This window comes from Petaurus breviceps, unplaced genomic scaffold, assembly GCF_028583685.1.
Source record: "Petaurus breviceps papuanus isolate PSGF00001 unplaced genomic scaffold, PetGlider_PUasm1.0 90895, whole genome shotgun sequence".
NCBI lineage: Eukaryota > Metazoa > Chordata > Mammalia > Diprotodontia > Petauridae > Petaurus > Petaurus breviceps.
Window position 1 is genome coordinate 29,318,934 of NW_027187372.1, and position 22,696 is coordinate 29,341,629.

Consider the following 22,696-nt stretch of genomic DNA (forward strand, 5'->3'; position numbering starts at 1 on the left):
ACCCATTCCCCTCTGCCCTTGGGACTCTGGATCTGTGGCCTGAATCTCCTGAGCAGAAACAACCAGGCATCATGAACTACCCGCCCCCCCCTTCCATGCTGCTCCTTAATTCACCTTTACTCAAACCAGACTCTTCTCCCATACTCCTTTAAGGTCTGAGACTTTCAGCAGGGCTCTGCCAGCTTCTTTTAGATGGTGTGAGTTTCTGACTTGGGCTAGGGAAGTGGCGAACAGAGTAGAGAATAATAGAAAATAGTTATAGATCCCCTTGATAGTTTACAAAGTGCTTTTACTTAGAACATCATATTTAGCTATCCTAACAATGACTCCCCTACCCCCACCCCCACCCCTAGGTGATAGACCAGATATTATTTCCATTTTAGATCAAGTACCTGAGATTCTGAGAGGCTGAAGGCCATGCAGGTAGAGAAAATCACAGCTAAGGCAAGTGGAGAAATTAGGGCCCTCCAAGTCTTTGACTTCAAGTCCAGTGACCTTTCAGTAATACAGTATTAGATCAGAAAGGACTTTAGACAGTGTCTCTTCTGAACCTGTCATTTTCAAGTGAGGCACACCACTAAAGCAAACCATAAAAAAGATATTGGCAGGTCTGGGCTCCAGTGGAAAGAACACTGGCCCAAAAGTTGGAGAAGGTGTGTTCAAACACCCACTCTTGTGGTTTAAACTATGTTTAATATGTTAATTCTATGTTTAATAGAATGAAAGTAAGCTCCTTGAGGGTGGGGACAGCTAACTTCATTTTTACCTCTATATATTCAGTGTACATAGTAGGCACTTAATAAATGCTTGCTGACTGATTTGTGACCTCTAAAATGAGGAGGTTGGTCTACCTGACTCCTGAGGTCTAAGACTTTAAGGAAGGCAGGATGCCTGGCTTCTATTGTGAATCTGACCAAGCTGGAGGGAAGCCCTCCCACCTAGAGAATGGGATCACAATGGCGGAACAGGGCCTTGAGGTCCATGGCCAAAAAAAAAAAAACCTGGAGAAGGAGACCTCTGTTGTCCCTTTCCAGCCCTGAAACTGTGATAGTCTATGAATGTTTCCCATCCAGCTTCCTTTCCCCTTTGTCTCCTCTTTTCCTTTTTCCTTCCTCTGAACCATTCTTGTTCCACTGACATTTCCTCTGAATGTGTTGAAGCTGAGATTGCAGGGACTTCCTCCCTCTTTGCCTCACCTCAAGCCAGCCTGTAGAGCCCACTAGCTCTTATAAAGGCCTGCTGGAAAGAGGCCCAGTGAGAAGTATCCAGTCAGTAGAAGGGCTAAAAATGTGAAGGTCCCAGCAGGATGCTGTCCCATTTGGACCAGCATTGAATTGGCCCTGGGAAACCTGAAGTGCCCTTTTGTGTTCTGACACAGTTTGGGGTGCCCCTCCACCTCTCTATTCCCTTTTTTTCTCTCTGGCCCAGGTCCCCTCTCTCTTATAACTTCTTTGCTCTGGTTTCCTGTGTTTGGGACACTTCCCTAGGAGTGTTTGGAGAAGGCTGACTGGGCTGGGCTCAGAAGGACCCCCAGCATCCTTTGCTCTCTCCTCATCACTGGGGGGACTCAGAGTGAGTGATAAAGAGGGGATTACAGATGGGAAGGTTAGGGACTCGAGAGGGTGACCCCCAAACATAAGGAAGGTGACTTTCAGCTCCAGGCTAAACTGAGACACAAGAAGGACTACTTGATTTGTAAAGTACTAAGCGTGGTACATAGTAGATGTTCCCTTCTTGCTCCTTGCCTCCTACCCCAGTCTGCAGAGGAATGCCAAATAGGGAGTTTTTAGGGTAGTGGTGGAGTGGGAAGGACCCTTAAAGACCCAGAAGAGTCCTACCACTTCCCTTGACCATTCTCCCACTCTTTCCAAGAGCCTTATAGCTTAGCTCCTAAATGCTTGCTGGGGGAGGAGGAAAAGAAACCTTCCTGTCCTAGTGACTTTCTTCCAGAGAGGTCTTCCTCCCCATCCCCATTGCCATTCTTCCTTTAAGAGCAGTCAACAGCAGGAGCTGTTCACAGGCATCACACCAGGGGAGAGGATAGCTGGTGAAATGGATGAATGGGGTTGGGGGGAGCATGAAGAGACTGACTCTGCCTAAGGGTGTTCAAAACCTCCAAACCCTAAGATTCTTCTTAAGGTATAAATGCAGACTGTTGGAGAGAAGCCAAGCAGCCAGAAAGATTCTTGGTCTCAAAGATGAAGATGAGTACCCACAATGCTGTCTTGACTAACCCTGTGCTGGAAGCTAAAAATGGTATCCCAGATACTTTCTTGGCAGTGCCAGTGTATGTATAGTGCCTGGCAGCAACTCAAACCAAATCACCAACTTGTTCTCCCTCCCTCCTGGGGAGTTTCCCTCGTTCAAGCCTTTCTCAGATTGTTCACTTCAAATTAAATTCCTAGGTCTCTTCTTTTATCTTTCTTATTTTTTTCAGTCTCAAAAAGCACAGTAGGCCCAACATGACTCAAGCTTCTTTTTATTATGGATGTGGCTATTGATCATTTAGTCAATGCCCCAAACATCTTCCTGGAGAGGCTCAACAGAGAGGGAGCCATGAGAGGAGGAACTGGGTCCCTCTCTCATTTGAGGAGGAGGTAGAAGGGATTTAGAGGTGGAGGCCAAATGAAGTCTGACTAGAGGAACATTGGGAATGAATGCTGGGAATACACTCATAACTTGCTATATGATCTTGGACAAGAGACAGCCTCCATCCTACTATAAAACAGAAAAAACATTAAGTAGGTAGACTTTTGATTCTCCTGGTTCCCACTTCCTTCCCTTTCTCTCCTACCCCACTACCCCACCACCTTCAACACAGAGGGTTTATAATTTATGCAAAGCTTTAAGTATCATAAAGCTAGGTCATCACAAAAACCCTCTGGGATAGATTTTGGTAGTAAGTCACGGCCATTTGACTGATGAGGAAACTGAGGCTCAGAGAAATCAGGGCAGAGCCTGATTTTGAGTCCTGGTCTCCTAATTCCAAGTCCAGTATCTTCTCTGCTTCTCAAACCTCAATTTCCTCCTCAAGCCAAAACTATTTTCATCTCATAGTCAACTAGGCGTACTCATTCCATAGACCCAACTGTCCAAACGGGTAGATTTGGCTGTGATAGCTAGGTTCCCAAGTTGGCATCAGTCACTGCCCATCAGCTTTGCCACCCCTGATTATGATAGTAGTCAGGGGTGAGATTGCTGCAGGTTGTCTCGACGGCTGGCCAGAAAGGAAGAGGAGGTAGCAACTGGCAAGTTGGTTTGGGCAGGGGGATGTGGCCAGCAGTCACTGAGTGTCAGAAAGCAGGGCTGAATTTTGAGAATCCCTGCCCCAACTTGTCAGCGACAATTATTGAAAAATAGTAAGATCATAGAATTGAGAACTAAAGGAACATTTGAGATCACTAGTCTGTCCCCTTCATTTTTCAGATGGGGAAAATGAGGCTCAAAAGGACCAAGATTTGTTCAAGATCACAGAGGCAATAAGTTACAGGTTTTTCAACCCATATTTTCTGACCCTCAAATCTTCAATCTTTTTTCCACAAGACCATTTTGTACCTATTACTGCAAGACCCTATACAGTGGGATGGGGGGAGATGGGGGAGGGAAGGTGTAGTGGTGAGGGGGACAAAGAGATAAGATCCAGTACTAATCTTAGGGACCTTATAACTTAAGTAAGCAGAGAAGATAGGTCCATGTTTAGATAACAAACAACATAAAGCATTTATTATAAACGCCTAATGAATTGAACAGCCAGGGTGGTAGAGGTCTCCCTCAGAGGAGGGAGACATATGATTTCACTTCCAGCTTGAGATGGTTCACTAGAAACCCTTACACACATTCAGAGCCAGGTCCCTCTCCTTTCCCATAGCATTTATTCCAGGTAGTAAGCCCCCTGAATGGACTCCCTCCTCCTTTGTTATTTTTATCATATATTGCCTATATTTTAATATGATGTGTATTTTTGTTTATATTTTTATATGCTAGTATACATGTTATTTCTCCTGACTGAATGAATATTCCCTTAGGGGAATGGGACTGCTCCATTTTTGTCTTCCTTGTTTTCCTAGCACCTAACAAAATTAGTGGCTGGAACTGAGTCAGTGCTTACTAAATGCTGGTTAATTGACTGGCCCATGTCATTGTCCTGGTTAGGAATTACACCCCAAACCTCCTTAGGACTAGTCAAAATAACTCATTATTGGCTCTAATATTCTATGATCCTAACTCAGTCTAGGCTTCACTTTCTCCATCTCTTCTATGGGGGTAATCCTTCCTTCAAAGGTCTGGAATAAAGTTCAATGGTATCTATTTCCCAAGTATACTTATATCACCTTGCTGTCCCTAAGTACTGAGGATGTCCTGTGTTCAGAGCATCATGGCACCTGAGAGTGGGAGACATTGATGAAGAAATAGACAAGAGACTCTGCTCTCAAGGAACTTCAAATCTATTGGGATGAAAAGGCATTCATGAAAATACACATGGCAAGTGCCCACAGTAACATCTAGCAACACTGAGGAGCAGGAGGGACCAGACAGGAGGTTGACCTGGATTTGTGTCCCAATCTGGCCACTCACTTTGGGCCAACCAGTTATCTCTTAGCCTTAGTGTCTTATCAGTGAAATGGGCCAGATCATTTTATTTGTGCCTTCCTGCCCCCACCGGGTGGATCAAATGAGATCACAGAATGAGAACTAGAAGAGATCAGTCCAACGTGTATCTGAGCTGAAATTTCTTCTTTAAGAATCCCCTCTCTCCTTCCCCATACCCCCACCCAGAATATAAGCTTCTTGGGGCAGGACTCTTTTGTCTTTTGTTTTTGCCTTCCTGATAAATCTTTGTTAAACTCAATTGAATTGTCATCCCCCACAGTGGTCAGTTTCTCCCTGAAGACTTCCAGTGATGAGGGGAAAGACAGTGGACAGCCCCATTTGGTAGGGAAATATTTACATCCAGTCTAAATGTGTCTCTCTTCAATGTCTCTTGCTCCTAATTCTGCCCTCAAGAGGTGAGTAGAACAAACCTAGTCCATGACTCTCCTTCTTGATATTTCTTTAGGTAGTTGAAGACAGCTATCACATTCCCTCCAAGTATTCTCTTCTCCTAAAGAGACTAAACATTCCCAATTCCTCCAACCAGTCCTGAGATGCCACAGTCTCCAGTCTTCTCATCATCTTGGCTGCCATCTTCTGGACCAATCTGTCAATATCCTTCCCAAAAGGACACATGTTGATAATAGGTGTAAAATGTATTATAACCATAAAGTTGTATTTATTAGGGAAACCCTAGTCAGGTGGAATTAGTCTGAGAAAGCTTCCTGGAGGGAATGAGTATTGAGCAAGGAAGGAAGGGACAGAGCTCAGCTGGAAAGAATGTGGAGCCCTATCCAGATGAAAGGAGAATTCAGAGCAGGTGGAGATGAGTCTGTCTACTCACACTCACTCGAAAGCCTCCAGCTTTTGCCTGAGTTGGCATCTTGGGATCGAGTGCATGATGGCATCTCCTCCTCCATACCTCTCTTCTCCATCACCCCCCAGATCCATTCCTTATCCATCAGCCCTGCTGACTACCCTCCGTCTGCTCCCTGGCATTCACAGACCTTTAGGTGATCTTTTGGTATTTCTTTCCTATGGTTTGGGCTGTCACGGCTGTCTGCTCTTTGATGGTATTAACAGGGTACCCATTAAGATGCCAGTCCAGGCCCAGCTGTCACCAAAGCATCAATAAATTTTCTGACGGCCCATGAGAGATCACTTTAGTTTGGTGGAAGTAGGGAATGAGGGCATCCCCAACTACATGTAAGATGAATTTCGGCATTTTGGGAATCATAGTTTGTCAGAATGCAAAGACCTAGAAAGGATTCTCAGCATAGAGTCTTATCGGATGCACTGGCAATTGGAAATGACGACCGAAGAGATCATTTAGTGCAGAGCCTTCATTTTACAGATGAGGCAACTGTGACCAGGGAAGACAAGTGATTGGCACCAAATCACCCAGCTAGATTGGGGAAGCATCAGGGCCAAAGCCTGGGCATCCTGACTTCCCATCCTCCACTCTTTCCATCATGTCATACTGTATCATATCTGAGGCTGAGACTGGTACCTGAGGAATGGGGTTACATGGCCTCCAAGGGCCACTGAATAATTCCCTCAGATGCTAAGTCACTGGACAGTGTCTGTTTTCTCATTCTGTGGCTGAATTCACTCTTGTGCTGTAAAAGAATGTGTGACTCTCACAGGCCACCAGGTTAGCAGTGTGACCTTGGCCAAGTCAATTAACTTCTCTGACAGTTTCCTCATCTGGAAGATAAGGATAATAACAGAACTGATCCCTCAGGATTGTTGTAAGGATAAAATAAATCACATTTATAAAGTGCTTTGTTCTATATAAACACTAGCTATTATATTATGTCATGTCATGTTATATATCTTGCTATGTTATATTTTATATAGTATATAATATCTTATTCCAAGAATATCCGACTCATGTGTGGCAGAGGTTGCCCTCATTCCTTACTTCTACCAAATGAATTATAAGTTTGCCATCTGACAGTTCAGCTTCCTAGACCACCGGCTTTCCATCTCCTGTTTGCTACATATTCCCAAATCCAAGTATATTTTTGTGTATCGTTTTATTTACAAGAAGAAAAAAAAACAATCCGCAAACAATACAGATGGGTACAAGAAATCACAGTGCCGAAAAAACATCTGACCACTGCTCCAGCTGGTGAAATATACCCTAATTACAATAGCTAACATTTACATAGCCTTTTAAAGTTTGCAAAGCACTTATCTTATTTGATCTTCACAAAAACCCTGGGAAGTGGATACTTAACAGGTATCATCCCCATTTTACAGCCCAAGAGACTGAGACCCAATGAATTAGAGTGGTCTAGTGATCTAATAAGCTCAGTAACACTAAAATCCTTTAGGGGTTTGCCTAGCATGACAGAAAGAGGACTTCCTTGGTTTCTGAGAACTTAGGTGCTGCTCTATAACTTGCAACCTGTAGGATTGCAGGCACTTCACTGCCCTCTCTGGGCCTTTCTTCCTTCGTTTGTAAAATGAAAGTTAGATGAGATAATCCCTTGCAGTTCTAAATTCTATCAACCAGTCAGCTGGCATTTATTGAGTACCTACTATGGACTAGTCATCATACTAAGGATTCAGAATATAAAGACAAAAATAAAATCACTACGATTCTATGCCTGGGCCCTAGCCACATGGGAGTTAGATATGTTCTAATCAAGCCCAGAGGTCTCTGGGATGAAGCTCCTGTCCTCACGGTCCCCCAATCCAGAAGTCATTATGATTTAACCCCAGTCCAATTTCCTGATCCCTAAGCTTTGCTCATTGTTACCTTTTTAAATCCCTGCTCCAGTTAAATCCCTGACCCTGGCTACCTAGTGAACCTGTCCCTTTTGATTTAACCTTATATATTTTATCTCCTGGGGCAGATAAATGGCGTAAGGGAAAGAATGCCAGACCTAAAGTTAGGAAGACTCATCTTCCTGAGTTCAGATCTGGCCTCAGTCACTTCCTAGCTGTGTAACCCTGGGCAAGTTACTTAACCCTGTTTGCCTCAGTTTCCTCATCTGTAAAATAAGCTGGAGAAGGAAATGGCAAACCACTCCAGTATTTCTGCCAAGAAAACCCCAAATGGGGTCAAAGTTGGATATAACTGAACAACAATGCATTGTAGGTGTTCTTTCTAGCTAGGCCAGGCCTTCTTAGGCCCAGCTCAGCTTGATAGACCAGAGGAAGGGTTCTGTTCCTTCTTCTTCTTTTTTTTGGGGGGGGAGGGCAATTGGGATTAAGCAACTTGCCCAAGGTCACATGGCTAGTTGTGTGTGTGTGTGTGTGTGTGTGTGTGTGTGTGTGTGTATTATTAAGTGTCTGAGGCCAGATCTGAGCTCAGGTCATCCTAACTCCAGGGCTGGCACTCTATTCACTGCACCACCTACCTACCCCAGTTCTGTTCCTTCTTGATGAGCAGGTGTTCAGCAGACTGGATTTGTGCCAAGCTTGAAATTTGAATCGCAGTTGCCTCTTAACTCTTTCTAACTATGACTGTGCACACTGCATTTAATTTCTCTGAGCCTCAGTTTGCTCATTCATAGAATGGGGATACAATGCTTATGGTACCTGCTTTGTCGAGTTGCTGTCTCAAAGAAGATAAAGTTTATAAAGCACTCAACTAAAGCATTATGTAAATGTCACGTGGCATTATTTGGGGACCTGGAGAATAAGGGCCAGTGAGAAATGGGTACCCAACACCACCATCCTCTTCCCTCCTCATTGGGTGAGGAATGGCTGAGAGACCAGATTCTTTGTGGCCACCTCACATATAGCAGCTGTTTAACAAATGCTTGCTGAATAGAATTGGCCAGTAGTGCCTTTGGTACCCCTCAGCACCGGCAGAAGATGGGACTTCCAGACTCTGAGAGCTGGAAGGAGACTTTGAAATTTTGAATGGGGAGGAATCTTCCAAAGCATTCAGTCTATACTGGCCCCCCATCCCCATCATCATGGCAGGAGGAGCTGAGGCCCAGAGAGGGGAAATCAAGCCAACACTTATTAGATGCCTATTCCCGTTCCAGGAGTAGCACTAGATGGTGAGGTAAAAGACAAAAACAAAATAATCCCTGCCCTCGAGGAGCTTACATTCACTCAGAGGGGAAAACAATTGTGTACATAAAATTGCTTGTCTGAGCCCATAGCTCACTCTGCAGGGCCCCTGCGCAGACCCAGATCTCTTCACTCCCAGCGTGTCGCTCCTATCCCTCGTACTTTGCTACGCGTGGCATGAGTATTTTCGGACCAAATGTTGATGCCCCATGGCACTAGGAGCCCTCATAGCACAAGTAAACTAGGAAATCGGCATCTACATACACTGTGCTGGGCACTGGCTAGGCACTGTATAAATATTTATCTCATTTGAATCTTACAGGGAGGTGGCTGTTATTATTATCCCCATTTTACAGATGAGGAAACTGAAGCAGGCAGAAGTTGGGAGTTGCCCAACCAGTGAGTGTCTGAGGCTGGATTTGAACTCAGGTCTTCCTAACTCCAGGCCCAGCACTCTATCCACTAAGCCAACTAGCTGCCTCCAAGAGAGCTTCATATGGTACCTGCAAACAGGTACCATAGTACTCCTGGCTTTCATTTCTCTGTGTGTGTGTGTGTGGGGGGGGGGGGTGTTCTACTGGCTCAGTATCTGAAGTATTCAAGATGGGTCTTAAAACTAATAAAGAATTCCTTCCCTATGTCAGTCAGCCCATAAACATTTATTAAGCACCTACTATATGCCAGGCATTGTGCTAAGCACTGGGGTTACAAAGAAAGGTAAATGACTTATCTCTGTTCTCCAGAAACTCCAATCTAATGGTAGGAGACAATATGCAAATTATTGATCAATATTTATTAAGTGCCTACTATGTGTGTGCTAAACTCTGGGGATACAAAAAGAGGCAAAAGATAATCCCTGTGGAAGGTGGGATTTGAAGGAAGCCAGGAGGAGGCCAAGATGAGGGAGAGCTTTCTGTGCATAATGGACAGTCAGTGAAAATGTCTTCCTCTCTCTAGTTATTACTTCCTGTTCTGGTACCTAGTCCCCATTTTAATCTCTCTACCACACTACCCATTTCTTTTAATTGGTCCCTTTGTTTCCAGCCTCTCAGGTCTTTTAATGCATCTGAAACATCCTCTGAAATTATCTTTCTAATAATGCACAGATCTGGCCACACCACTTCTCCGCTCAAACACGTTCATTGGCTCCTCCTTGTTTATAGAACAAAATACAGAGTCTGGCCCTCCCACAGTTTGACTCCAGCATGATTTTCAAGCCTTATTCCCCATTATTCCTCTTCACACATTTGTGTACCATCCCAGCTAGGCTACTCTGCTCCTTTCTCTCATTCTGGGTGGCCTCAGAGGCACCAAAGTTAGATATTCTGGAAACTGTCACTCTTTTCAAGCCCCCCCCCCCCTTTTCAGGTGCTACCTTCTCCATGAAGCCTTCCTTATGCCCTTGAAAATAAAATGGATTTCTCTCTCAAATTTTCCTAGAGCACTTTGTCTCAATCTCTCCTTTGCCCATACCATGTTCTTCCTTCTATAATACTAATTTCTGTGTGTGTCTGTGCTCTATTAGACTTGTATTGGTTTTGACTACAAAAACCTAGTCTTTTTTCCATCTTGTCTCTACCTGGACGAGTGTTTGGGGGTAGACAGTAGGGGAAAGAAAGGCTGGAAGAGGAGTAACTTCAGTAGAAGAACAATAGGCTCTTGGTTTGCTAAGTTCCTTGCTCCCTTTTATTTATTTATTTTGCTTTTGGGGGGGGGGGCAATTGGTTAAGTGACTTGCCCAAGGTCACATGGCTAGTTTTTGTGTTAAGTGTTTGAGGTAAAATTTGAACTCAGGTCCTCCTGACTCCAGGGCCAGTGCTCTGTTCACTGCACCACCTAGCTTCCCCCTTGCTCCCTTTTAAAAACAGCTTCTCTTTGGTGTCCCTAGTGATAGATTCTTCACAAACAGGGCAGGAGTTTGGGGGGAAGATGGTGAAGCAGATCCCTCCCCAGTCTCTGGCTCAAAGCCCTCTCTGCTTAAAGACTCTTGGGTTTTTGGTGGACAAAGAAAGGAACTCAATTCAAGTCAACACACTTATTAAGCATGTGTGCCAAATGCTGGGGAGATACAGAAAATTCAGGCAAAATTGGGCCTTGGCCTTCTTGAAGCTTAGTTATCTAATGAGGAGGAGTGGAAAGCAGACACATAATTAAAATACAAAATTATATACTCAATAAGTGTATTTGAGAGGTGCAAAACAACAAACACAAAATAATACACAATGAGTGTATTTGGCCTAGTATCGAAAGAGGCCCTGGGGCATCAGGCTCTCTAAAAAGGAGAGCATGTGTAGAACTGGTCATTTAGTTGGATGCGTAGGCTTTCTACTGAAGGAACGGGGTTAGGATAAGGGGAAGGCCATTCTGGGTATGGAGAAGTGGATGGATAAATTCAGTTCAATTCTGCAAGCATTTATTATGCACCTACGTTGGTCTGTTTCAGTGTCTGATACAGAAGATACAAAGAAAAGAAATGCAAGTCTCTGACCTCAAAGAGTTTCCGAGTGTGGGAAATCACAGGTAGTTTTCCTGACCCTGGGAATGAGTGTTAGGAAGAGAAGGGAGTTTTCTCCCTGATGAATAAGGATGCACTGAGCCTGGGAGGTAGGGTTCCTGAGAGTAGGGCTACAAAACAAACTGGGACAGACCTCACTTGGGTTTGGATCCCTGAGGGCTAAGAGCCCTTGGGTAAGTCAAGGGAAGCTGCCCTGATGCTAGCCAGATGACTGGCTTGCCTTTGGGGCACAGAGCTTTTCCTCATCTCATTCCTCAGCCTCCTGAAAGCAGGAGGCCCAGCTGCCAGCCTCCTCCTCTTCTCCTCCCCCACACTCACCTTCCTGCTATTTTTCTCACCACATCAGAGGGCAAGGGCCCAGTTGTCCAGGATCTATCTTTTCCTGAGGTTGAGTTACTCCCTCCCTGCCACATCCCAAGATGCTTTTGTCTGCTGATTTGCTACTAGATGATCAGATTTAACAACAAAGAAAGAGAGATCTGGGGGTCGAAGAAAGGGATAGCAAATGTGAGGAGGTGGGGAGGATGGGGAAAGGGAGGGAAGAGAGAAGCTTTCTCAGTACCTTGTTTACTTTTGCCCTGAGCTCCCTCCCTGGAGTCCTGATGCTGAGAACACTGCCGGGAAATCTCCTGTTGATGGGATGAGCTGGGCAGGGTGGTAATACATCATTTCCGTGTAGAAGCTGTTGCCCAAGGGTGCCATACTGACATTGTGCCCCTAGACCTAGCTGCTAGCTGCCACTGGAATAAATCAGGCTGACTGCTGTTGAGTTGGAGATCGATGACCCTAGGGCAGTATCCTATTAGACATTAGGAAGTGTGTGTGTATGTGTGTGTGTACACACATGTGTATATATACATATATAATATATACATATGTATGCATATATACATGTTTGTATCTACTGATGTATGCATGTCTCCTCCCCCCAAATAGAATTTAAGCCCTTTCATGACAAGAGCAGATTTCTTGAATATTGGGCAGCTAGATGGTGTGGTGGATAGTGTCTCACCAGGAAGACCCAAGTTCAAATGTGACTTCAGATGCCTAGTAGCTATGTGACCCTGGACAAGCCATTTTTGTCAGTCACATCTGTAAAATGGAGATAATAATAGCACTTCCTTTCTAGGATTGTTATGAGAATAAAATAACATATGAGAAGCTCTTTGCTACCCTTAAGGGGCTATAGAAATGCTAGTTACTATTATTAATATGATTATTCTTTGTCATTTTACAATTGGGTTGAGGCCCAGAGGACACAGATGAATAGTATGAGATAAGACTAGAAACATTAGGTAAATTATAAAGGGATTTGAAATGATGGAGGGAGGGGAATTTCCTGTAACACTAATTGTGCATTTCTAGCTCATTCATTTATTCAAAACATAATGACTGAGCACCACTAAGCACAGGAAAGATTCATTGCTAAGGAGGAAATAGAGAGAGGACAGAAACACAAAGGTTTTTATAATGGAGTTTTGATAATAGAAGAGGGTAGGAACTGAATGTGTGATTTCACTGGTATTAGGGAACTGTCGGGCAGCTAGGTGATGACACAAATGAAGTACAAGCCTTGGAGTCCGGAAGACGTGAGTTCAAATCCACCTTCATTTACTAGCTTTTGTGACCCTGGGAAAGTCACTTCACCCCATTTGCTTCAGTTTCCTCATCAGTAAAATGAGCTGGAAAAGGAAATGGCAGACCACTCCAGTATCTTTGCCAAGAAAACCCCAAATGGGATCACAAAGAGTCAGACACGACTGAAATGACTAAAGAGAAGGACCGCACAACAACATCAAATCCATTATAGACAGAGAGGGATCTCCCCCCAAAGCAAAGGCCTGTGGGGAGGATTTTCTCTTCGTCTCCAGCTATAATGGCCTTGAGTCCTTTTGTACTCTCCAGTGGCCTGGTTTCCAGGAATTGGTGGGGATACGTGATAAAATGGGACCCAGGTCAGCTACCCAAGTAGTAGGTCCAATGCCCACTTTTATAATCTTCTATTGCCTTTATCCAATAGGGAAAAAAAGGAGGGGTTTTGTTTTGTTTTTTCAAGGATAATGTCCTACATAGTGGCCTTTTTCCCCCTTTGCTTTTTTTCTGGGACTTCCTCTTCCTCTGATAGTGTCTCTTCAGTGTAGTACATGTAGTCCCATGATCATAGATTTAGGGCTAGGATAGCCCTCAGAGGTCATCTAGTCCAGTCTCCTCATTTTATAGATGGGGAAACTAAGGCCTATAAGTGACTGTCCAAGGTCCTACAGGTAGTAAAGAATGGAACCATTACTTGAACCCATGTTCTCAGATGGATTACAGATGCAGTGTACTTTTTTTTAACTGCATCTTGCTGCTCCCCAAGAATGAAGGAATTTTCAACTAGTTCAGACTGAAGTGTGTGACTAATATACAGATGGACATGAATTCTGAAGCTAGCCTGGTTTGACTTAATTCAGTAAATTCTTTATTTTTTCAATCTGGATGTCCCATAAAATGGAAAGTTCCCTCAATCTTTCATGCCTAGTAAGGTCCTCATTGCCACCTGTTGGGGTCCCTCCATAGGTCTTTCCATCTCCATTCTCTTCCCCCTCCAGTCTGCCTTTATGCCTCCCCCACCATGGAGTGATGAGAAGAGCTTTGGACTTGGAGTCAGAAGATAAGGAAACAAATCTCAGCTCTGCCTGGGACTGCCTGGGTACCATTGTACCCTGGGCAAGTCCCTTCATGGATCTGGGCCTCAGTCTTAATGACAGAAAATCTCTACTCTACAACATGGAGTTGCTTATTTTGGGGTAAGTCAAGTGGAATGTCCCCCAAAGCCTTGATTTGAAAGTAATGCGCTACCTAAGGGGTACATTGCTTCATGCCAAGTTTGCCTTAAGCCTCTGTGCTTCTCCAAGCAAACCTTATTCTTAATCTTCCCAGTAATCAATCAGCAAACACTTTTTAGGATCCTTGCCCCCTCTACTGCTTGCACACCACCCCCTCTTTCCTTTTCCTGGTAGGCTTGATGATGATGATGATGGCCAACATTTGAATTGTGCTTCAAAGTCTTGAAAACAATTTAGATTTGTTTTATTGGAGTTTCCCAATAACTTTTGAGAATAGGGACTAGAAATGTTGTTATTCCCATTTTACCGAGGACAAGACTGAGGCTGAGAGATGACTTGCCTATTTGTCCGATAGCTAGTAAATGTATCAGAGGTAGGATCTGATGGCAGGTTTCTCTGACTCCGTGCTGTTCCTCAAAAAATTCTACATTGGTGAAATCATTTGTTGTTTTTGGTCATGTTTGAATCTCTGTGACCCCATTTGAGGTTTTCTTGGCATAGATCCTGGACTGGCTTACCCTTATATTCTCCAGCTCATTTGACAGATGAGGAAACTGAGACAAACAGGGTGAAGTGACTTGCCCAGGGTGACACAGCTAAGAAGTCTCTGAGGCTGGATTTGAACTCAGGAAGATGAGTCTTCCCAACTCCAGACCCAGCACTCTCTCCACTTTGCCAGTAGGCAGTTCTCCAAGTGTTAGAATTTCCCAAATACAGTCTACTCATCCAGGTTTGCTACAGTAGTCTTTACTCCATGGGGCTAACCATTGGCATGGAGTAGTAGTGAGACTTGGTCCTGGCATCCTTTCTGTCCATTTTAATCCCAGCAGTCTGTGTCAGGCAAGGATGAGCCAATGGAGGAGATGAGAATGGGGGGCAGGAGAAGTGGGTATGATTCTATCAGAGAAATAGAGACACCATTGGTTTTCAGCTGGTGGTCTGGAGCCAGGATGTAAGAAGGGCCTTTAAAGGGTCTTGCCCAAAGATAAATGGAAACTGGTGAAGACCAATCAATAAAGCATTTATTAAGTGCCATATCTAGTGGTCTAAAAGGTTGCCAGTTATGATCTAAATACCAAATCCAATTACTTTTTTTCCCCAGTGCCCATCCTCCTCAAACTCTTTGCAAGTCTTTGACCCTGCTGGCTCTGAATACTTCCTCCTTCCTTGAATTCTGAGGCATACTGTGTTCTCCTGTAATGGAGAGAGCCCTGGGCTTGAAATCATGAGACATATTACTTTGAATATGCTACATGATGACAGGGAAGTCACTCACCGAGCTTCAGTCTCCACATCTATAGAATGGGGATAATAATAGACTACTTCAGAGTAGGTAACAAAACATAATTCACAGAAACAAAGTTGAGGTAAAACACGACTCTTGTCTTCGTACAGTACCTCCCAAGGTTGTTGCCAGAAAAGCATTCCATTTAGCCTAGCATACCAGTCCTCTTTGGAAACAAAGGACAAGCAACAACATTCCATTTAGCTTAAAGCTCTGTGTGCTATGGTAGAAAGACTGGATTTTAGAGTCAGAGGATCTGAGCCCAGAATTCCAGCTCTGTACTATCGCCCAAGGTCACACAGCTAGTAACCAACACACCTTGGGCAACTCACTTCTTATATCTGGGCTTTATGTAATGCCTCTTGCAAAACAAGAGAGTTGGACCTGACGACCTCTAGAGATCGGTGAGTTTTTGTTGAGCTACTATTACTGTGACTCATCTTTTCCCCATTTCTCCCTCTTCTTCCAAAATCATTAAGGTAATGATTCCTCCCATGTTCTGTCTTGCTTTAGTCCTCTGTACTGTCAACAGTCTCATTTACTTCCTCAGCTTCATTCACATGACTGCCAAATCTGCATCGCCAATGTTAACCTTTCTTGTGATCTACAGACTGCATCTCCAATGCATAGATCTGCCCACAAGACCCCTCCTCCAGACTCTGTAGCTCACCCACATCCTTGTCACTTTGTACACGATCTTTCTCCCAAATACTCTTCCTCCTTCTGATTCTTCTGTTTTAAGGGAACCACCATTCATACAGTCTCCCATGTTCAAAACCTTGGTGTCACCTTGGAATTTCTCTTCTTATGTCCTCTGTAGTCAGTTTCCAAATCCGGCACAGTATTTCCCCCATTCTTCTCTCAATTCTCATGATCACCACTCTAATACAGACCCTCATTGAAGTCCCTTGAATATTAGCTATTCTTCCCCCCTCCATTGTCTCCTCCTCTAATCCTTCTGCATGACTGATAGGAATTTTCCTTGTGAAAAGATCTGGTCACTTATTCTGCTTAATTCCCATGATGCCTCCCATGATGCATTGAATAAATTACAAACTAGCATTTGAGACTCTCCATAATATGACACAACTTGACATTTTTTATAGTGCTCTTCTCCATGTAGTCTGTGCTCCAATCAAACTAAACTGGCTTTTTTTTTGTTTTGTTTTGGGTTTTTTGTTTGTTTGTTTGTTTGTTTTTTGCTTTTTGGAGGGCAATTGGGGTTAAGTGACTTGCCCAAAGTCACATGGTTAGTTTTTTGCATGTGGTAAGTGTCTGAGGCTGGATTTGAACTCAGGTCCTCCTGACTCCAGGGCCGGTGCTCTATTCACTGTGCCACCTAGCTGCCCCCAAACTGAACTGTTTGCACTGGCCTCCTACATATCCCAGACTTTTTCTTCCTCAGTACCTTTGTCCATGCCGTTTCCTATGCCTAGGCTGCCTGTCTCCCTTCTCCTACTGAATTCTTAGCCAGGCTTTAAAATCCAGCTCAAATGTCTCTTCCTTCAGGAAACTGTCTCCATTCCCACAGTCAGTAATGGTTTTTCCTCTCGAATTCCACATGCAGCTTTGCACTTCTTTGGGCACACGTCTTATTGTGAATTATGGTTGTCCGTGCTGGAAAACAATGATGAAAACTGGAACCATGTCTTACCTACCTATCACATTGTCCTGAACTCAATAGATGCTATGGAGCAAATGTTGAATTGAATTGAAAATCTTTAAACAAATCATTCCCTTTCCCTGTGTCTCAGTTTTTCTTTCTGAAATATGGGGTTAATTTATAGTGGGGAAAGAAGAGGTTAAGCAGGTTAACTTTTGTTTGAAGAAGACTTAAAAAAATACACAAAGTGGCTTTTTTAAGGCTCCATTAATTGACATAGAGCCTTTCTTCAGGGCTCTGGAAGTGAGGAACACCCATGTAAAGCTCTCTATAGAAATCCGTGAGTGGGATTATTCACTGATGACTAGAGAGACTCATCATTGTTTTACTCTCTAGAAGGTCTCTTTGGTTGCAGAGTTCTTTGTGAAGTTCTCATGCCTTTGTTCTCTTGAGTGTGTGTCTGTGTCTGTGTTAGAAAGAGTGCTTTATATGTGTGTGATTTAAAAAAAATTCTTTTAAAAAATTGTCTATGAATTGGGCAGAGTGGGGGGGGGGGGGGGGGGAGGGGAGAAAACAGAAGCAGAGCGAAAGATGAGAGTTGGGGAGGCCAAATAAATGCCATCAGCTATTTGGTAATGAGCAAGGTTGGGGTTAGAAATGAGAAAAAAAATTCCTAGGATGATGGAAGGCTACACTGTCTCTGGAATATACAGCCCAGCTCAATGCATTCTGGGTGTTTCAGAGCAGTGGTACACCTTGGGCATGAGGAAGCTACCCAGGAATGTCAGCTAAGTCTCAGAGGCAAGAAAAGGTCATCATCTGGAGAGCGACAACAGAATACCAGGGGACCCTGTGACAGATACAGACTTGTCTTAGGAATGTTGATGGATACTCTGTTACAATATGAAGGGCTAGGGTATTTGTCTTCAACTTTATCCTTTTACTGACAAAATCATGTTGTGATAGGGAGGTCCCTTGGCTACTCTGTGCTCATGCTTTCCCTACTGTCATAAAGGAATAATAAATAATTTTTAAAATAGTGAAGGTTTGTGGATTGTTTGTGCAAAAGCTCCCATTTTACTATGTGATCTCACTAATGGGGACACTCTTTCCGTGACAACTCATACAAGTCATCTCGTCGTATGCTGCTCTTATCTCTATAAAGCCTTCCTAAAGATTTCACTCAATTTGCTAGAGATCTCCCCCTGGGTCTTTTCACATTACCTTGGTACCAGTGTGGCACTCAGTGCGTCCATCTGTTATCTTTTGCTTTCACTGCATGACTAATAACATCACCTGGGTACCAATGTAGCCCTTGTTCCGTCCATCTGTTATCCTTTGCTTTCTCTACATGACTGATAGCATTATATGGATACCAGTGGGACTTAGTCTGTCCATCTCTTCTTGTTTCTACTACATGACTGATCTCGTCCTTTTTTGAGCACAATGTTTCTTGTTTGGTGTCTTATGTACTACTTGTGTCACACAAGTCATCTTTGGCAATAAACTGTAGTCAGATTGCATCCTCTGTATGTCTCCCCACTGCCCTTTGTGCACAACTATAATTCTCCTGAGATCGTAGAGTTTATGATTTACAGCCATGTAGCTTTCCATCTCCATCTCAACATGGTTGATTTTTAAGCCCTCTTTGTGGAAGAGAGTTGGAAGAATAGTAATTTTTAAAATGATTTTTCACATAAGGATGTAATTTGGGTTCATCAAAATCTCTAAACAGTTTCCCCATGCCATTCTGGCCTTTTCTCTCTCACTTGTTTGATTTGGGGCCTGGCTCATTGTCTGCTTGCAGAACCTGTCCAGAATATGTGTAGTGATAGGCTAGCTCAGTGAGCTTCCCACCAACATGTCATAATCAGGATAACTTCCTTACTATTCTTCTCATAAGACACTCCAATGAGTGTCCATCCAATGAGTCCCATCTTCTGATCATGTGGCCAAATTTACCATCTTTAGAGAATCCTTTTTCTCATTTGATTCTGCCCAGGACCTCCCTGTCCTTGTCTTCCATGAAAGTGGCTAATATGTCCATGTGCAACCACCACCTTGTGTCCCTTGCTCCCCACTGATGCTCAGATATCTACTGAATAAAAATATCTCTGTTGTTACATCTACCAAGGAGACTTGTATGATCTTAACATAAAGATGGGAGACCCTTTGTGAAGGTGGGCCTTTTGTTTTTTTTAAAGCAATTGGGGTTAAGTTACACGGCCAGTTATTTCTGGGTGTGGTGCTAAGTATCTGAGCCCAGATTCAATCCCCAGGTCCTCCCGACTCTGGGGCTGGTGCTCTTACTCACTGTGCTACCTGGCCACCCCTAAGGGGAGCCTTTTTAAGGTGACATTTTGTTCTACTGAGTCAAATGTGTTTTTTCTAATAATAAATATTTTTTTTAAAAACCCACCTTGGGAGTTTGTATTCTCTACGTTCTTCAGTAATTTTGTTTATGATTTCATTTTACAAATGGTAATTTATAGGTTGTGTTACGTTTTTTTAAAATGATTTCCTGTCAACTTTGTAAGGAGATTGCAGTGTAAGAAGTATAATTCCCATTCTCTAGTTAGGAAAGGCCTAGAGAACTGAAGTTATTTGCCTAAGACCACACTTAAAAAGTGGCAGTGCTAGTATTAGAATCAAGACCTTTTGACTTCAAGCTTAGTGTCCTTCCTACATCCTCTACCGCCATTTTCCTTGGGGATCTCAAGAGGACAAATGTGGTCATTGGAGGCAAATGCTTGACAAGTTTATTTTTTAGAGTAAAATGTTCATTATTCATAATGAATCCAAGCATTTCCAGCTACGGTGTCTCCTCTTGAAACACTCATTCTCCCTTCCGTGTCTTTAGAATCTCTTGTGCCTTTCAAGACTGAGCTCCAAGACAATCTTCTGCAGGAGACCTTAGACCTTATCCATTCCCCCAGCTTCCAGGGCCTTCCCTTTTGAGATGAACTTACACCAGCTCTGTAGGTATCTTGTATGTGCTGGATTGTTTACATATCCTTTCTCCCATTAGAAGGTAAGCTCTATGTGGGCAGGGACGGGTTTTGTCTCTCTTTGGGTCCCCCAGTGTTTGGGATTGCCTGACACATGATAAGCACTTAATAAATGCCTGTGGATTGGATGGTTGATTGATGGAGACAGAAGAAGCACTAGACTAAGGGTTAAAACACCTGGGTTCTAGTCCATGCTTAGTCCTTACTATATATCAGACCTTGAGTAAATCATTGAAACTCTCCAAGCTTCATCTGTAAAATGGGGATAATAATATCTGCAGCACCCCTCTCCAAAGGGTTTTTCACATAAGGATGTAATTTGGGTTCATCAAAATCTCTAAACAGTTTCCCCATGCCATTCTGGCCTTTTCTCTCTCACTTGTTTGATTTGGGGCCTGGCTCATTGTCTGCTTGCAGAGGATCACATGAGATAATGGTTGTGAAAAGGCTTTGCAGATTGTAACGAGTTCAATGGCGGTTTTTAAAAAGTGCTAGTGTGGGGTGGCTAGGTGGCACAGTAAATAGAGCACCGGCCCTGAAGTCAGGAGGACCTGAATTCAGATCAGACCTCAGATGCTTAACACACAAAAAAAAAACTAGCCATGTGACCTTGGGCAAGTCACTTAACCCCAACTTCCCTCCCAAAAATAAAACATAAAAAAGTGCTAGTATTAGACTCTACCCCCTGCAAACCTTGACTCATTCTCTAGAGTGTTAGTGTCTGTCAGCTCAACTAGAGTTTACCATTTTTCCATCTCCATTTTATTTATCTTCAAGACTCTTAAGCAGTTGGGTTGAAATGGTTAAAGTGTAGAACTTGTATTGAGGAAGGCCTGAGTTCAAAGCCTGCCTCCTACACTTCCTAGCTGGGTGACTTTGGGTAAGTCTTTTAACCTGGGTAAGCCTCAGTTTCCTCATCTATAAATCAGGATAACACTTAGCACCTACCTCCCAGGATAAAATGAGTTAGCATTTGCAAAGTGCTTTGTATACCATAAAGCACTAAATAGTTTGAACCGTTAGTGACAGCACAGGGGATAGAGCACTTCCTGAGTTCAAATCCAGCCTCAAAACACAGCCTTCCTAGCTGTGTGACCCTGGGCAAGTCATTTAACCCTGGTTGCCTCAGTTTCCTCATCTGTCAAATGAACTGGGAAAGGAAATGGCAGACCGATCTAGTATCTCTGCCACAAAAACCCCAAAATGGGGTCATGAAAAGTCAGACACAACTGAAAACAACTGAACAAAACAGCAAAACAAAAAAAATTATTATGAATACATCCTTGTGGAGGAAAGAGGAATGATTGTGATTGAAAGGTTAGTGCTGGAAATAACTTTAGAGATCACCTAGTGTTTGTCTAGTTTGGTTTTTTTTTTTTTACAAAAGTGCCCAGAGAAATGAAATGACTAAGCCAGGGTTCACATGGGTAGGTAGTAAGTAGTAGGAGGTCTGAGTGCAAATCCTACCTCCTAGGTGCTGAGCCAGGGATTCCAACCCAGGTCCTTCACTCTAAATCCAGCATGCTAAGCTGGGCCATGTCCAGTCTTCCTGACTGATATCTGGCCACTGCATCCAGATGGCTCTGTGGGTGAAAGTGAGGCTGGTGACCTTGCACAGCCCTGCCTCACTTAAATCCAAGTCAATGCAAGTCATGTCATTATCTCCCTGATGTCTTAGTCCTCTTCGAGAACAAAGGACAAACCGTGACAGCATGCTGTGAAGGTTTCTTCCCCATATCATAACTGGGAAAATTGATGTCCACAAATGTAGGACAGTTTTCCCATGGCTAATGAAAGATCTTAGATGAAAGGACTAGAGTAGACCAGTGGCTAGGCCAGGTCACTCAGTCCAGCTCCCTCATTTTACAGGGGAAGAATCTGAGACCCAGAGAGTTGTCACAAAGGCAGGATTCTCGTTCAGATTCTCTAATTCCAAACCCAGTGTTTTTCTCATTCGACCCTTTCTGGAAGTCAGGATGCCCTGGGGGAAAAAAAAGCAAAAGGACTTTTAGCTGTATTGCTCATTCTGCTTTGTGACCTTGGGCAAGTCACTTCATTTCTGAACCTCAGTTTCCTGATGTGTCAAATAAGGATAATATCTGCCCAGCCTACCTCACAAGCTCATTGTGAGGCTCAGATCAGATCATCTGTAAGAAAGTGTTTTGAAAATAATAAAACCACTGTACGTATATAAGGTATTATTATTTTTTATTATACCTTCTTTTCAAAGCTGTTGAAAGGTCTTAAGCAGGAGAGGATGCAGTTGAGGAATTGGAATGGGGTGGGTAGGGTCACTTGGATTGACACTGGGCATCTGGACACCTCAGTCATCATCCCTACTTGTGAACTGTAACTCTGGGCTCCAGTTTCCCATTGGTTTAGCTTTTGATAATAGAAGACAGAGTAGGAAGGGACATTCAGAATCATTTATGCCAGTCCCTTCCTTTCCCAAATGAGGAAACTGAGACCCTGAGAGGAGAAGGGACAGGTCTTGGTTATTAAACACTTTTCATCACAGTTCACATAAGACTCTCTCCCCACCCCAAAGTGATACATGTTTTTTATTATTGTTGTTTAGCTCTTTTCAGTCATATCTGACTTTTTGTGACCCCATTTTGGGTTTTCTTGGCAAAGATACTGGAGTGGTTTGCCATGTCCTTTTTCAGGTAATTTTGTAGATGAGGAAACTGAAGCAAACTGTGAAGTGATTTATCCAGGGTCATACAACTAGTGAGTGTTTGAGGCCAAATTTGAACTGAGGTCTTTCTGACCCCAGGACCAGCACCACACACACACACACACACACACACACACACACACACACACACACAC

At 43.5% G+C, this 22,696-nt stretch overlaps 1 protein-coding gene across 10 annotated transcripts in view; it reads left to right on the forward strand.

Annotated features, from left to right (window-relative positions):
• ATP2B4 (ATPase plasma membrane Ca2+ transporting 4) overlaps positions 1–22,696 on the forward strand; it is a 99,840-nt gene that overhangs the window by 5,788 nt on the left and 71,356 nt on the right. For 4 of the 10 annotated variants that reach the window (XM_069074623.1, XM_069074628.1, XM_069074620.1 and 1 more), the window contains exon 2: positions 13,732–13,929. The exons of the other annotated variants lie outside the window; for them this stretch is intronic. Coding sequence is in view for 1 of the 4 variants with exons in the window: in XM_069074628.1 (XP_068930729.1) it covers positions 13,884–13,929 (46 nt within the window). In the remaining 3 variants the exon portion in view is untranslated. The remainder of the gene's footprint in view (positions 1–13,731; positions 13,930–22,696) is intronic. 10 annotated transcript variants of the gene reach the window in all.